The 16542-nt window shown below is 34.0% G+C and overlaps 1 protein-coding gene across 4 annotated transcripts in view; it reads right to left on the reverse strand.

The window, feature by feature from the left end:
* Window positions 1-16542, reverse strand: part of GPHN (gephyrin) — a 714820-nt gene that overhangs the window by 381428 nt on the left and 316850 nt on the right. Inside the window, exon 5 of one of the 4 annotated variants that reach the window (XM_074236097.1) lies at window positions 7886-7924. The exons of the other annotated variants lie outside the window; for them this stretch is intronic. Coding sequence (XP_074092198.1) covers window positions 7886-7924 — 39 coding nt within the window. The remainder of the gene's footprint in view (window positions 1-7885; window positions 7925-16542) is intronic. 4 annotated transcript variants of the gene reach the window in all.

A 16542-nucleotide genomic window follows, 5' to 3' on the forward strand; every position in this document is an offset into this window, starting at 1 on the left:
ATAATTGTCCAGGTAGGAGGTAGTGAAGACATGCAAAAAGGACAGTGACAGTATAGAAGAGAGAAGGGGGTAAAATTAAAGAGATGTTAGGAAGGTAAAAAAGTCTTGGCACCTGACTGGAAATGAGGGGTGGTGGTGAGAGTTATTCTGAATTAGAGTAGTTTTGTTATATTGCACACAGAGAAAATTATAACTGTCATAACAAATTGACATGGCTTTTGTTCTTTAAGGGGCAAAGTTTACTTATAAAGATATATGTTTATATTTTATTGATTTTTCTATCTTTAAATTTGTGCAATTTTTTTTTTGCTCTGACTTTTGCTACAGAATATATGAGTGAAACAAAATTGTTTATTCCAGTATTAAAAGGTTTTGAGGTAATGGAATATGCATACTACTATTTCTATTCATGGATAAAGTCTTCATTTCTCTCTTTATATCCATCTGAATGCCTAATCATATTCCATGACTAAAATCTAAATGTGACAAGGAATAAATAATTCCCAAGACATCAAAACACCTTGGACCTAGATTCAGTTCTCTATCTGTAATTACAATTTCAATTACAATTTAGTGAAGTCATGAATACATGTATTGTTCTCTTTTTTAACATGTATACTTAAAAACATGATGAAAAAAAGGAAAATGAAAAGAAAAAACTATAGGTCTAAACCCATAGACAACTGTTTCTTGAATATCAATCTACCATGAAAATATTTTCCCACCTCTTTGTTGTTGTTGTTGTTGTTCCTCCATCGATATTATGGGGTTTAATTACCTTTTATCTGGAATATTGCAATAGCCTCTTATGTGGTCTGTCTGCTCCAGTATTGTCTTTCTGTTTTCTAATGGTTCTCCACTGAATTAAATTTAAACACCTTAGACTGGCATTCAAGCCCTTCCACAGTTTGGAATAATCTCCCCCGCCCCTTTATCTTGTGCTATTTCCATCTGTAAAATCTATGGGCCAAGCAAATTGAACTTTTGCTATCTTTGTATATCTTACCTGCTTAGTTTTTTAAATGCCATTCTCTTAATTAAGAATAATCTTTTTCTTTCTTGTTTATAAGTCTGCCTACTGAAATCTTATTATCCTTCAAAACCTAGCTCAAATGTTACTTTTTCACCTAAAATTTAATCCCCTCCTCGGATTTCCTTCCAAGTACTTTAATAACATTTTATTTGTTCCTCCCTTATAACCTTAATATTGTTCCATTGCATATGCTTCCTAACTCCTCTACTCAATTTGAAGTTATCTGAAGGAACAAAAAAATGTTGTCTTATGTGTTTCTGACAAAACCTAAAAGAACAATTTGCACATGGAAGGTGCTAAATGAATGTTACCTGAATATGTTGCTAAAGCCATTGTTCCAAAAAAGGTATATATACATGGGAAGAACTTGGCTTACTTGTTCTACATAATGATAGCATTGATAACAGGATCATAGATTTAGAACTCAGAGATCTAGTCTTTTATTTAATCTATGAGGAAATTGAGGATTAAGGAAGCTAAGCAACTTGCCCAAGGTCACTGTGGGCAGGGAAAGGCAAAAAACAGGATTTGAATTTTGGTCTTCTAAATCTAAATTCAATGTTCTTTCATTATTCCATGATGTTCAGGATCAGGTTTAAATAAGCTATTTTTTAGACTAATTTTCCTACAGAGGAACTGTAATTGTATTTAACTCCTTCTGTTATATTTCCTAGGTATAAATATTCATTCCTAATCTTCAAGAGAAAAAGCCATTTCAATACCTATACTAATTTTCATTGGCTCTCTCATGCCAAATCTTTTACACTGTGATTTTTCATTATCTGCACTAGTATATAATTTATTTCTGCATTGATTTTTTTTCAGTATGTGCACAAATAAACTTCATTTAAATTCACATTAAGACCGATCTCTAATCTGATACAGAAGCTGATAAAAAGGCAAATTTAGATTTGGGCTTGCTTTTTTGGTTAGTTCCTTTTCCTCTTCTTGAAGAACTTAGTTCTTCCCTTACTGTTAACCAGAATAACATAAGTAGAACAAGAGGAGGATAGAAGATAAATAGGTCAGTGAAGCTTATTAAGTTTGTAAGGATGACTGTGAAGAACTGGGCAGCAGGAATGAAAGGTAACTGCTGTCAAGGTTGGAGGGTTTACTTCAATGTTGACAGAAGAAGCAGGGAAGGATGTACAAAAATGAAATCTCAGCTCAGATGATTAATTGATCTAGTCAGTGATGGATTCTACTTTGTAGTGACACTAATTAATATGGCAGAGTCTATGGATAGAGTGTCTCTTGATAGTAAAGTAGAATTAAATTCCAGAATGTTGTCAGTGTCACCTTGGAACAGAGACCATATCCTGGAGTTCTTTTATACCTAGAACTTCAGCTCATGGACTCACTATTTCACATGGGACTAGACATGTTTCTCCTTAATTCCCAGGTACTGTCTTCCCCAGTAGCATTCCCTCAGTGTTTTCTTTATTCTTGTGCCACCTAATTTCTACTTTAAGGGGCCATTATAAAATATTACCAATGATCCTTGAAAGGGTATGCTAATCTGCTCCAATAAAGCTCTACTTATGATTCCTCAAGTTATGTAAGACAAAATGTCTCTACCTGGCCACTACATATGTTCTCTCATATTAGAATGCAAACTCTTTGATGATAGGAATTGTCTTTGCTATTGTGTTTGTAACCCCAACACTTAGTACATATATATTAAACATAATAAATGCTTTATCGTTCATTTATATGTGCAAATCACAATTTTTTTCAACATGACGCTGCACTCAAGAAAGAATTTTTCCTTTTTGTTCAAAAACAATCTCCTTACTGCTGTTTTCTATTTATGTCTCTATACTCTCAAATTCTTTGGTATAAAAATAACAAACCCAATTTTATATAATGTTGGTGATCACTTTAATAACCACCAATAGAATGACTAACCTGTCATTGAATGAGGTAGGCTTTCAAACTGAAAGCACTCCAAATGGTATTTAAGTTATAATCAGCATCAAGCAATCTTCCTTCTGCGAGACACAGCATTAGTACAGAAGAAATTCCCACTTCTGAATTGACAGGTCTTAGGACAGATGAAAAGATATACTTTTAGGCAGTATGTTTGACTATGAGTGATTCTGCAAATGATTAGACAGAAGGAAAGAATAAAATCTTGTGAGTAATAGACACAGCCAAATGAAATAAATCAATTAATCAAAAAACTTTTATTATGCTTATTATGTGACAGACAGCACTATAATAAGTGATAAGGATTCAAAGACAAAGCAGAGTCCCTGCCTTTAAGGAGCTTACATTCCAAAGGGCAGATTGCACAAAGAGACATATAACACCTAGAACACACAAGATAAAAGGAAGGTGATTTTAGAAGGGGTGGTACTAGAAGCTGGGGGCATCTTGAAAAGCTTTCTGGGAGCAACTGATACTTTAGCTGAATCTTAAAGAAAACCACAGACTGGGAATTGGAAGTTGGGAAGGAGACCATACCATACCTGGGGAAATACAAAGGCATAGAGATGGAACATGCAATGTTTGTGGAAGGAACAGCAGGTAGACTGGGATAGCAGGATTGCAGATCATGTGGTAGGGAGTAGAGAAGTTTGGAAAGGTAGGAAGAGACTAATTGGGAAGAGATTTAAATGCCAAATAAGGCACTTTTTTATTTTATTCTGGAGATAAGAGGGAACCCTTGGAAATTACTTTTGGAAATTAGAAATTCTAAATACAGCTGAATTCTAGCTGTACTAATGTGAACTCCTCCATCACGCCTATAAAAGTCTCATCATCCTACAAGATCATGTCAGTCTCGGTACTCACACCTCATTAGTCCTCTGCTTCTGGGACCTTGCTGAATGGAGAGTGGAAAACTCCTTCCAGGACCACCATTTTAAGGAAGGCATATAGGTCTTCATTTCCTACTCTGTTATTCTCCTTTCTCCATCATGATTCCACATCAGAACTTCCTTACACATCATTCAGCTTCCTTTGATGTGTTGTCTTTCTTCATTATATTGTTTTGGGATTATCTTTCTTTTTTGTATTTGTATCACCAGTGATTAGCACAGTGCCTGGCACACAGTAATCACTTAATAAAATGTTCACTGGATAAATAATTAAATCTTTGAAGCCTGCTCTCTAATTGATGTTATTTTGGCTAAGACTGACATTTCTGGAGGAACCTTAGCCATGAAGCTCACTCTCAGGCTCAATTCACTCTTGAGGTTATTTTGCCAGCCTACTTTGTCTGATATTTATCTTTACCATTCTCCTTCTCAAATCCTTAAACTTTCTAGATCCCCTTTACATTTTTCTCCCCTTCTCCCCCTCCCCCATACCCTATTGTTTTCTTAGGCAGCAAAGTGGACACAACACCAGGCCTGACATCAAGAAGAAAAACAAGGTTCAAATCTGGCCTCAAATACTTCATAGCTGTATGACACTAGGCAAGTCACTTAACCCCATCTCAGTTTCCTCAACTGTAAAATAGAGATCATGATAGCATCTACATCATAGAGTTGTTTGAGGAGCAAATGCAAAAATATTTACAAAGTACTCAGCACAGAACCTATTATATAGTAGTCACTATATAAAAGTTGGGTATTAGTATTATCATCATTGTTTTCATATCCCCAGCACTAAACATAATTCCCGGTTCATAGTAAGAATTCAGTAAATACTTGCTTCCCTATCTCCCTACTGCTATCAAAACTTTATTTATCTTAATTGGAATGGGTATTTAACTTAACCTCTTTTATATTAGAAATCACCTTTAAGCATTTTTCATAAGCTCAAAACCTACCTTAGTTGAGGTTTATGTGGACAAGAACTCTTTTCATTCAAAGTTGCATTATAAACTTCAAGTGGTTTAACTTCAAAGGGCATATGTTTAATCAGAGGGCAGAATATATGTCACATTCTGTCCCCTTCATTAAAGTTAATTGCCAGGCTTATCTGAAACATAGTTATAACTACTCTACCCATTTCAAGCTAGTATTCTCCCACATGGACCCCTTCCTTAGGTGTATAATTCCTCAACTTTCCCTTTCTGAACTAGGCATTATTAGCCTTTTGAGGCAATATTATGCCTACTGTTGCTACTACTCAGGAGCTACTGGAAAATGTCCCTACACAATCCAAAATATATATCCATGGGGGGGATTACTGACAAAGGTACATGATCAAAAACTTTATCTTGATCTGCTCTGCTGTATTGTTTCAGTTTAGTTTGCAGTTTGAACTACTGACTTGAAATTACATTTGCTGTTCATCAGTTGTGCTTTATGATAATGATCACTCTTTTATTGTGCCAGTAATATTTGTCTGTAAATGGTAATTAGAATGGATATTTATGGCTCTCTTCTTCTAGGTAAACCATCATGAGACAGCTCAATCTTTCCTGTGATTTTTATTATGAATTATTAAAAATATTTTATTAATAAACTTTTTATATCCTGTGATTATTGCTGAATATTTATTTCTATTTCCTTGATTGCTCTAGCTTCCCTAGAACACTCACTCTCAAGCCTCTGTCTTATTTTTTTTAATTCTTCCCTTTCAAGTCTTCCTTCTTTGAAACATTTGTCTTTTATTTCAAAGCAATATCTCCTTTCTAAGGATACTGTTCTCTCTTTTGGCTTCTTCATTATCATTGTTTCTATACCTCAAACTTTTACAACTTTCATGTCATTTTAATTTCATTTTCTCCTTGCCTTATGTCTAGAATCTGAGTACTTAAAAATCTTTTCCTTTGATTTTCTCTAGGTTCTCTAAAAGTCTTTTTTATCTTTGTCTCTATTACAAATACCCTTGGCTTTTCATCAAGAGCATGACTACAGAATGACACTAATTTCTCTGTTATTCATTTCTTTTTCATTAAGTCAAATAAAAGACTTGAAACATATTAAAACACAATATTTTGCATTTCTACCACACTGAGCAATTTCCTATCTTTTTCTAGAAAAAAAGTCTTACCTATAGCTATTCTTTGAACTTTCTCCATACCCCTACATAGTAGTTTTTTAGTTGCTCTCCTTTAATTCTCTTGTAGAGAAAGTTAAATTTAAATTTTATACATAATAGTCATTTCTTAAACTTCAAACATAACGTTCCCAACAATCAAAAATTAGAGTGTTATTTCCAGTTCTTATGCTTGCTGATCTCACTAACAATCTCTTCTCAGATTCTCATGTTTGGCCTTTGTCTTGCATCCAAATTTGTTTAAAAGACTGTAAACTATTCAGTGTAGAGAAATGTGTGCTTTATATTCTTTATAAATGCCAGAAAATTTTGCAAGTAATAGTAAAACAAGCCAACTCTTTGAAATCCCCACAAAGAAAGATATTTTAAAAGCAGAGAAGAGACATGGGGGAAGGATAACTGAAGTATACTTGTTATTGATAATAGAGCATAAAGAATCTATATAGAAACTGAGGAAAGAAATGACTTTCTGAAAAGGAAAGGGTAACCAATACTATGATCTGTACTGCAAAGAATTACTAAGAATTGAACTTATTCTTATTTGAGAAGATACTCAGATGAGATTCTTCTGTCCCCCCTCCCATTTTCCAGAATTACTAAAAAGGATAAAAGTGAATAGAAATAATTCTCTTTTAAAGGATTTTTTTAAAAAGACATTTTTAAAAGATTTGGCAAATGGAAAAGATATAAAATAATCCAAAAAACAGAAACAAATGTTCAGAGTACATGATATGAGACAGCAATTGACATAAAAGCAATGAAGAATTGGACAAGTAGCTCTTTATTTCCAGATAAGGAGGTGACTATAAAATCAAGTGAAAAAAAACCAGAAAGGAGGATAAATCTGAATTAAAAAGGTAACTATTTGGCTGCTGTATAGCAAGATTTTTTTTAATATTTCTATTATTTCTTTTGATCATGCTTAGAAGAAACTTTTTTTAAATAAAAATATTAAGAGAACAACAAGACCATAGTGAGCAATGCCAGTGAGTTATCAGATGCAATGGTCCATAAGGAAACAATAAAATCCAATCAGCAAATAGCAAAAGGACAGTGCTAGAGACATAGGAAATGAATATGCTTCCAATGAATCCAGACTAGGCATGTACAGTAAACCAGCAGATGAAAAAGACAAGCTAATCTTGTCAGAAGACTATCTCAAAGGCACAAAGTATTCAGCAAATGGAAATAGATAGCATAGAAGTTTGATAGTCAGCATTTGGTTTTGGTATTATCAGGTTTTCAAGGGAGGAATTTGGCAATAGCAGGCAGGTAGAAAGCATAGTATTTCACAGGTAGTAATGCTAGAGAGGGGAAAGGATGGCAGCTAGGTAAAGCTGGGCAATCTCTAGGTAGATGAAGTAGCGAATGGATATGGTAACATTGGGCCACTAGCTGATGAACAAAGCAACTCTTAGAAAATGCAGAACATTTTGCAGGTGAGTGAGCAGCAGGATGATTATAGCAACCAAAAGTAGTAAACATAAAGAAAGAAGAGCAGAAAGGTGATCTCAGAACATGGGCAGATAGTGAGTTACCTAGATGTCAGCAGTAAAACCCTACCTTTTGGGGAAAGACTGAGACTGAAGGTGAAACAATCTGATTTGGGTTTTCTTCCATTCAATAAATACCAAATACATAAATTAATTGCATATGAGAACTCACAAGAGAACAGTACACAAATGGAATCAGCAGATGGATCTGAGCTCTAGTGTTCAGGGATACAGAAACAATCCGCGAACATAGGTACATAACAATCCACAAGAAAATTAAACAGATGAGGGGAAATGGATCTAAGCATTGTTTTGGATGATGACAAAAAAACAACAACAAAACCGAAACACTAAAAAATTATTAATTTAGAAATGATTGGCTGGGATTGAAGGCTTTGCTTACCCCTTTCTGGAGCCCACAAAATGGGAATGTTGGGAATTTCTGCAGCAGAAAAACAGAAAAGAAAAGGGATTTCTGACTCCCAGTTTGAGGAAAAACAGGTCAAATTTTGGGCTGGGTTAACTGGTTCAGAGAAAATAAGAACCAGCCCAAACCTTTTCTCTGTCCAAGAACCAAGTTAGTTCTGAGGACTGGGAAAGGTTTGGTAAACCATCCCAATACATCCCACAACTTCCCCTTTTTACACTTACCTCCAGTGCAAACAGTCTCCCAGCAAGGAGATACTTGGGGAACTCCCCAGTTTGCAGCATGGAAAGATTAGAGGATGAACTGCTAATAGTAGCTCCTGTTGTAGATCACAGGGATCCCCTTGACCTTTTATGAGGGAAAAGAGGTCATACCTTATGACTATCTAGTATTGATTGCTTCTAGGAAGATGTTATAGGAGAATGACAGTAAATAGTATCAGCAATAAATAGAAGGAATGGTCAAATAATATATTAGAAATACCTTTATTCTCTTCTGAGGCTTCTAATACTTCTGTCTCAAATTCTCAATACATTCTTCTGAAAACTCAAATTCTGTGGTTTCAGATGAGTAGTGTGTACTTTAATACACAATGTAGAAAGTGTCTAGAGTGTTCTTACCTAGAGATTCCACGGCTATTCACCCACTCCGAGGAAGTCAAAGACAGAAATAAAGATCCCTTACACAGCAAAATATTCTTTTCAATACTTTTTGTGGTAGTGAAGAACTGGACACAAAAAAGGAGGTTCCCATCAATCAGGGAATGATTAACAAACTGTGAAACATGAATGTAATGAAACTCTACTAATCTCTAAGAAATGACAAATATGAAGAGAAGCATGAGAAGACATGTCAACTGGTACAGAGTGACGTAGGCAGAACTAAGAAAACAATATTCACAGTAACTATAATGTAAACAGAAAATAAGAAACAGAACACAGCAATTATATTGACCAAATTTGGCCCCAATGCAGAGTTTAGCAATTTCTCTTAACTGAAGAACTGGAAGACTATGAGTCTGAATATACTGAAAGACATGACTGACTTGCTGGTTGATTTTTGTTTAACTGCTCCCCCCCCCCCCCCCACCAATCATTGTTATAAGGAATGGCTTATTAGATATATAGAATGAGTTGTGGGTATTCAGAAAAAGAGAAAAAGATGTGATGTAAAACTAAATAACTTAAGGTTTTTTTTAAACATATTGTAGAGGCAAAAGGTTTTTAGATAGAGAGAAAAAAAGAATTTGTTAAGGCCCAGTATAGGCAGGGATAAGCCTGGGTATTAAATAACTTGTTACTATTATGATTGTCAATGAAGTACCAGAGAATGTAGGATGCTTCCTGAATACTATTCAGCACTAAGGGGGTATTAGTTAATTTACCCATTCCAAAAAAGATGTATCTTAAGGGAAATTAAGTAATTTAGAGTTGGTATCTAGAAAAAAAAGAAGGTAGGGACTAAGTAAAAATAAATAAATATTAACAGATGTTTTTATCAAAGAATTTGATAATTATTCACATTTTAAAACACAATAGAATTTCACAGACGGGAGAAGTCATCATAATGTGAAATTCTCCTAGATTTTTCTCTAGTACTGATCAGAAGGCCCCATTAAAACATGCTTAAAATTTCTCATGTTTATTTGCCAAGCTAGATATCATAAAGAATAGCTATAATGAAGGAAGACTTAGTTTAGATCTTTAAAACTTGATTATTGTAGAAACACTCTGATCCATTCATCATAAGACCCTCCATCCTAAAAAACTAAAATCTATTCAAACTGCTTGAATATCACAGAGGAAAATATGTTGGGGTAGTTTAAAGTTATTATGGAAAATAATACCTTAGTCAAAAGAAATAAGACAGGTAAAAGGGAAAAGGAATTGGGCAGCCTTCTATAATAAGAAGGTATATTCATTTGAGGAAATCTAGAAAACCAGAAGGGGAGAAAATGGTTGAGAGTTTTTGAGTGAAGATTAGTAGAAGCAGGAAGAGAAATGACTGCCATTAAGATTACTGACTACCTTGATGAAAAGAGGAAATAAATGAAGTGTTCAAAAAAAGAGAATTTATAAGACTTGCATGGAAACCTGAGAATAGTGATGGAAGACTTTCATAATTTCTTCCTTCAAAAATTCAAGGAGCCAACAAAGGGAAATTCCATGCTGGATGTGATTCTTCTTACTAGCAGTAAGATTCACTATAGTTTGGGTAGGAATGATGGAAACAATGAAGATGACCTTCCCTTTCTAGTATTTGGGCAGATTTCAATAGGTTAAGAAAAAGGTTAGTTAGAAAACCATGGACCTGTAAAAGAAACCAGCCAGAAGAATGGAAAATTCTCAAAAATGAGATTTCAAAGATAAAAAGGAAAACAATTCTGAGGAAAACATGAATTTGAGATAGATATATAGAGGACACACTAATTTACCTTAAAAAAACAAGTTATGTATGGAAATTAGAAGCAAGGAAAAGTGACAGGAAATAAATAATCAGGACTGTGCAAAAAGCAAAGTTTTGTAAAAGTAGTGTTAAGATTACAAAAGCCAAGAATGAACTAAGGCTGGAGAGGAATGCCAGGAATCAAAAAGGCAGGTTAAAAAAAAAAAACTACAGTAGAGAAAAAAAAAGAAGCTCAATGAAATTAGAGGTCTAGATCAGAGAGAAGGCAGAGCTACTCATTCTTATTTTGCTCCTACTTTTTCTACCTAAGATACAGACCTTTGCCTCATGAAAAAAATAAAAATAACATGACAAGTATTTGATATTTAAGATAAAAAGAAAATAGTAAAAGAATACTTCTTGAGCTTAATTAATTCAAATCAATTGGTCTTGATGAACATCAAAAACTTTAATTAAGTGCCTTTTGTGTACAAAGAACTGTGCTAAACTGCCTTAGTTAATAGGCCTAGCAGAGGAAGAGATGGTTCTAGGTGTTACACCCAGGATTTCAGGGGGTTTCAAGGTGTTCCTGCAACTATTACAAAGAAAAATGGCTTACATATTCTGGCACTCAAAGAAAAAGTGAATGAAATGGATAAACCACTACCAGAGATAGCTAAAAGATTACAGAGAATGGGAAGGGTACTGCAGAACCAGGAAAAGGTAAATGTACTGATTTTTTATATCATAGTTCAGTGAGCTTCATAAAAATTCTAGAATATATAATTATGGATAATTAAATTAAAAAGGAAGAAGTTATTATATTACTTTTATTATGAAGCTAGTTGGGCTTCATAAAAAACAAACAAAAACAAAAAGAAAAAGTGAAATAAAAAAACAGTTCCTGAGATAACTATTCTTATTTTTTTTTTTGGACAGAGTTCCACTCCACTCATAGATCAATCAAATGTGATATGGTTTGCCTGTTTGCTAGTGAAGCATTTGGTGAAGTATTTCATACCGCTTATGTAGAACATATGGAGAGGTATAGACCAGAGATGTCAAATTCCTTAACTACAAAATTCCATAGTTTGGTTCAAACCAGACTAAAATATAACTGAGAAATATTTAACAAAATAAATAAAATGCCCTGTGTGTGTATAAATGCTAATTTCTTATTTACTAATTCTATGTGCTTACTAGGGTTTCTTTTTATTGGTGTAGAATAAATAAGAAGAGATTAGATAAGATTTGGAATGGGTGGAATGGATATAATCATCAATGGTTCAATGTCAGTTCCTTAGGAAATTTCTAGGGATATATGTTTGGTTCTGTGCACATGTTTACCAATTTCATGGAGAAAAAGCATTGATGACTTATTGAATTTGCAGATGACACAAATATGGAAAAATATAGCTGTTACACTGATTAAAGAATTAAGGATATGAAGAAACTGACAGATTAGAAGATTGTTCTGAATTTAAGGAGTTGAAATTATATATGGATAAATGTGAAGTCTTATACTTAAATTGAAAAAAATCAACTTTACAGTTACAGTGCAGGGGAAACATGGAGAGACAAAAGTTTACTCAAAAAAAAAAAGGGAAAGTCCAACAAGCTAATCCCAATCCCTAGTTTACTTTGAACTGAATTAAAGGTATTACATTTCCAGAAATAAGGAGAAAAGTCCTCTGATCTCTGCCCTGGTCAGATTATACCTAGAATACTGTCCTCAGTTCTAGGTACCAAGGCTTAACGAGGCCATGGATAAATCAGAGAGGATTCATAAAGAGGCAACATAGTTACTCATGTTATATGACACTTTTTTCAAGTGGGGATTTTAGCTTGGAGATGAAAAATCTCAAGGGGGACATGATAATTGCATTTAAAAAGGAGGACTGATGTCTTTCTGTTTGGCCCCAGAGGACAGAACCAGGAGGAATGGAAATTGTCAAGAGGCAAATTTAGTCTTGATATCTAATAATGTTTTTCAAAATTTGAATGAGTTCTCTCAGGGAGAACTCAGAGTTCTTCAGGGAGAGGCTAGATGACCACTTATTGGATATATTATATTTGGGTTAAAAATGGCTGTTGGGAGTCTATAGAGTAATTTTGGCATTTATTAATGATACAAAACTGCATCATAGTATATTTAAGCTAGCATCTGTCAGAGAAGAGACTCCAAGGAGAATGAAGGTGAAGTGCTGCTAAGCAGCCAAGAAATTGACTCTCTTTATTCTCTCCCACCCCCCGCCCCCAACCTGAACCTAGAAACTGCTGACATAAAAAGGCAATGATGATTACTTACCACTATAAATATCAGATTAAATGTCCTACTCCCCAAATGGTCCTAAGGTAGCAACAACATATTATTATTACTATTGTAGTAATTTTCTACACTGAAGTTTCTTTTCTAATGACTCATATATATATAATATATGTATTATATATGTAATACAATATATTACATATATATTATACATGTATAACTAGGAAATTTCTCACACCTGGCATGTTATACTATCTGGCTACTTACTGCTTACCATTATTGTTCAAGGTATAGTTAAAATTTCTTTTATTTTTAAATGGAAACCTCCACTGTAGCTTCCCATATTCACTGCTTTTTTAAAAAAAAACTTTTGTGGCATTACTGTACATTTGAATCACTGAATTCCAAAATTTGAAGATACCTCAGAGATCAGGTGATCTATCAATTTAGTGTGTACTCTTACATTGTCTTAAGTTGTAATATATAACTTATCTGCAACTATGGTGACAATGCTTTAATTCTCACTACCATATCATATATCAAAGAAAGAAACAAAAAAAAACTCATCAAACTCCCTCAATTAAATCTACAACTTATAAGACAAAAAGAAAATAATCCTTCTTCTCAAGGGCATTATATTCTACCAGGTTCAGGAAGAAGGAGTGGATAAAACATGTGCCTAGGTAAGTATAATACAAGGAAATCTGAGGAAGAAAGAACATGAAGTTTGACAGACACCTATCAAGGTGTATAACAGAGGAATTTCTTTGGAGGCTAAGGTTGGGACTATGCAACAGCTAATATCTACTTTAACACTAAGATTTTAATATATTAAATTCTTTAAAAAGGCTAGATAAATCCATAAACATCAAAGTTAAGAAACACAGGTGTGCTTCCTCCCACCACAATTATGAACATGTAAACAATAAATATTTATTTGAAGTAAGACTTCTGTTTCTGTGGTTTAGAGAACTGATGGTTTTCATAATATATTTAATTTGATTAGTTATTGGGATGTATACTTATCCTTTTGAAGAAGAAAGGAAAAGAGCACTTAATACCCCAGGTACAAAGCAGTCTACCACTCTAATGTCGATCTAAATATCATACCTATCTAACAGGAGGGGAGGAAGGGCAGGAGGGAGGGGTAAATAAGTATTTACATAGAGCTCACCATTTGCCAGGCACTGGGTTAAGAGCTTTAAAAAAAAATTATCTCATCTTAACCTTATAACAACCCTGGGAAGGAAGTAACTAGTATTATCTCCATTTTATATTATTTTTTTATATTTTATATTAATTTTATATTATTGCATATAATATTGTATACAATATTTATATTAATTTTATATTAATTTTTTAAAACTGAGGCATACAGAAGTCAAATAATTTACCCAGAGTCACACAGCTAGTAAGGATCTGGCTGGATTTGAACACAGGTCTTCTAGAATCCAGGCACAGTATTTTATCAATTCTCTCCCACCTCCCTCAGGGCTGCTATCTTGAGTAGATTGGGTTTTTGCTCCAGGGAAGGAAATTAAGAAGTTTTAAAAAATTAATATGAGTACTCTTTTAGCTCATTTTACAGATGAGAAATTGAGGCACATAGGGTTGAGACTTGCCCAGAGTCATGCAGCTAGTGTCTGAGGCCAGATTTGGACTCATGAAGTTGAGTCTTCGTGATTCCATGCTCAGTGATCTATCCACTGCATCACCACCTAGCTGTTCCTACAATTGTCCTTGTATTGCATGTTCTTGAGTTTCACCATTGCTTTTCTAGTGGTATGTGAGCATAGGAGGACCTTTCTAATCTAAGACTGAACCTCTAATCCCCTAAATAGCCAATCTTTCCTTCTACTCAAGTGAATTTATTTTAAATACTTTTCTTATTATTTTCAGATTATCTACTACAGAGATACCCATTTGCTATTGTTTGCCCTGGGTAGCAGTTGGAAAAGTTGTTGAAATGGCTAATTGTGCATTTTCATGTGACCAATTCATACAGGATACAGTACCTAGAAGGTGAGTTTTTAAAACTGACCATCTCAAATTGGTACAAAATTTGATTAATATTGTAATGCAGGGGTGGCTAGGTGGCACAGTGGATAGAGCACTGGCCTTGGAGTCAGGAGTACCTGGGTTCAAATCAGGCCTCAGACACTTAATAATTACCTAGCCGTGTGGCCTTGGGCGAGTCACTTAATCCCATTTGCCCTGCAAAAAACCTAAAAAAAGAAGATTATAATGCATATGGGAATTGTACAATATACATTTAAAAGAAGATGATTTACCTATAATGACCACAATAAAAAGTAACCTGTATCTTTCAGTGGCAGTACCTAAAAGGAATACAATTCAAATTGTTTTATACTCATAATTCATATTAAGAGGAACAGAGGAGACTAGAGGGATATTTTTAAAGCCTTTTTGGAAAGTTACACCCCCTACATCATGTAGACTATGGGAATCTATTCTCTTATTGCTGCATTCTGATACCTGCATTCTGACATTAGGAAGGAAATATCTTCCACCCACTTCAGCATTTAGCTGTTATAAAACTCTTATAGATAAATCTCCTGCATCTCTGAAAAACTGAATTACAACATTGGCTAGATGAATGCAGTACTAAGAAAGCAATGGCATCTTAAAAGACCAATGCTAATTAAAGATGCAATGTTAATAGGTAGATCCATTTCATAGAACATAAAATAGAAGAGATCTTTTGAATGGTAACAAGAACAATCTTGTCAGATGATGTACAATTTACATGCCTAATATATTATACTTAATTCATTATAGTTTAATTTATCTCAAATAGCAGAGTTCTGTTATATAGAAATATTGAACTAGAATTCAGAGGGACCCAGGTTTAAACCTACCCTCAAATAATTACTAGCTGTGTGACCATATGTAAGCCTCTTGCTTTCTAAGCCTGCTTTCTCATCTCTAAAATGGATATAATGGTCATAATAACACCTACCTCAAAAGTATAAGGATCAAATGAGAAAACAGCTGCAAAGCCATTGAACCTTAAAATACTGTATCAGATATTATTATTTCATGTAACTGTGGTAATGGATTTTATAGAAATAGGTGGCACAGTGGAATTGGGAGAGTTCAAGTCAGGCCTTAGACACTTGACACTTGACATTAGCTGTGTGTACCGATTGCTTTAAAAAGAAAAGAAATAATTTTGGTGCTCAGGCTACTATTAATTTCTCTTAGTTTTGCATACTTTACCTATGCCAATAAAATGCTTTTGTTTTACAAGATCTGCAGCACTGAAACTCCAAATTACTATTTAAGATAGTTTTTCTACTTTTATTTTATTATATTTTATTTTAGATTTTTCAAGGCAATGGGGTTAAGTGGCTCGCCCAAGGCCACACGGCTAGGTAATTATTAAGTGTCTGAGGCCGCATTTGAACTCAGGTACTCCTGACTCCAAGGCCAGTGCTCTATCCACTGTGCCACCTAGCCACCCTCTATTTTCCAAAATGAATAATTTTATTAAAGGAGTAGAACAAGTTTAATTGATTTCTCATAAGTCTTAAAAGCAAAGTTAGGAATCTTTAGTGTTTGGTTATTTTTTGTTCAATGCTTTGTTGTTTATTTTAAGAACACCTTCAGTTTAAGAAGTAAAAAATGGGTAATGCATCATTTGTTATTTAAGTAGACTTAAAATTGTGAAATAGATGCATTACAGCAAGTTTTATTGTACTGTAATACAAATGTGTGTAAGGCAAATTCTATTTTTCACTGACAACATGATTATGAAATTTGGCAATCCATTCTTAACCTAAAAAATGTTCCACAATAGGCTAAATGGAAAACATGTGATAAAGAAGTTAAGATACTGAAATATCTCCTGGCATATTGTATATTTTAAGACACTAGCAGCACAATTCCAGCTGGCATGTACAGTCCTCATAGAATAGTTAAAAGCATCTTTATTTTGGCAATATATCTCAGGCTCTAA

Source organism: Macrotis lagotis, chromosome 4 (assembly GCF_037893015.1).
Source record: "Macrotis lagotis isolate mMagLag1 chromosome 4, bilby.v1.9.chrom.fasta, whole genome shotgun sequence".
NCBI lineage: Eukaryota > Metazoa > Chordata > Mammalia > Peramelemorphia > Peramelidae > Macrotis > Macrotis lagotis.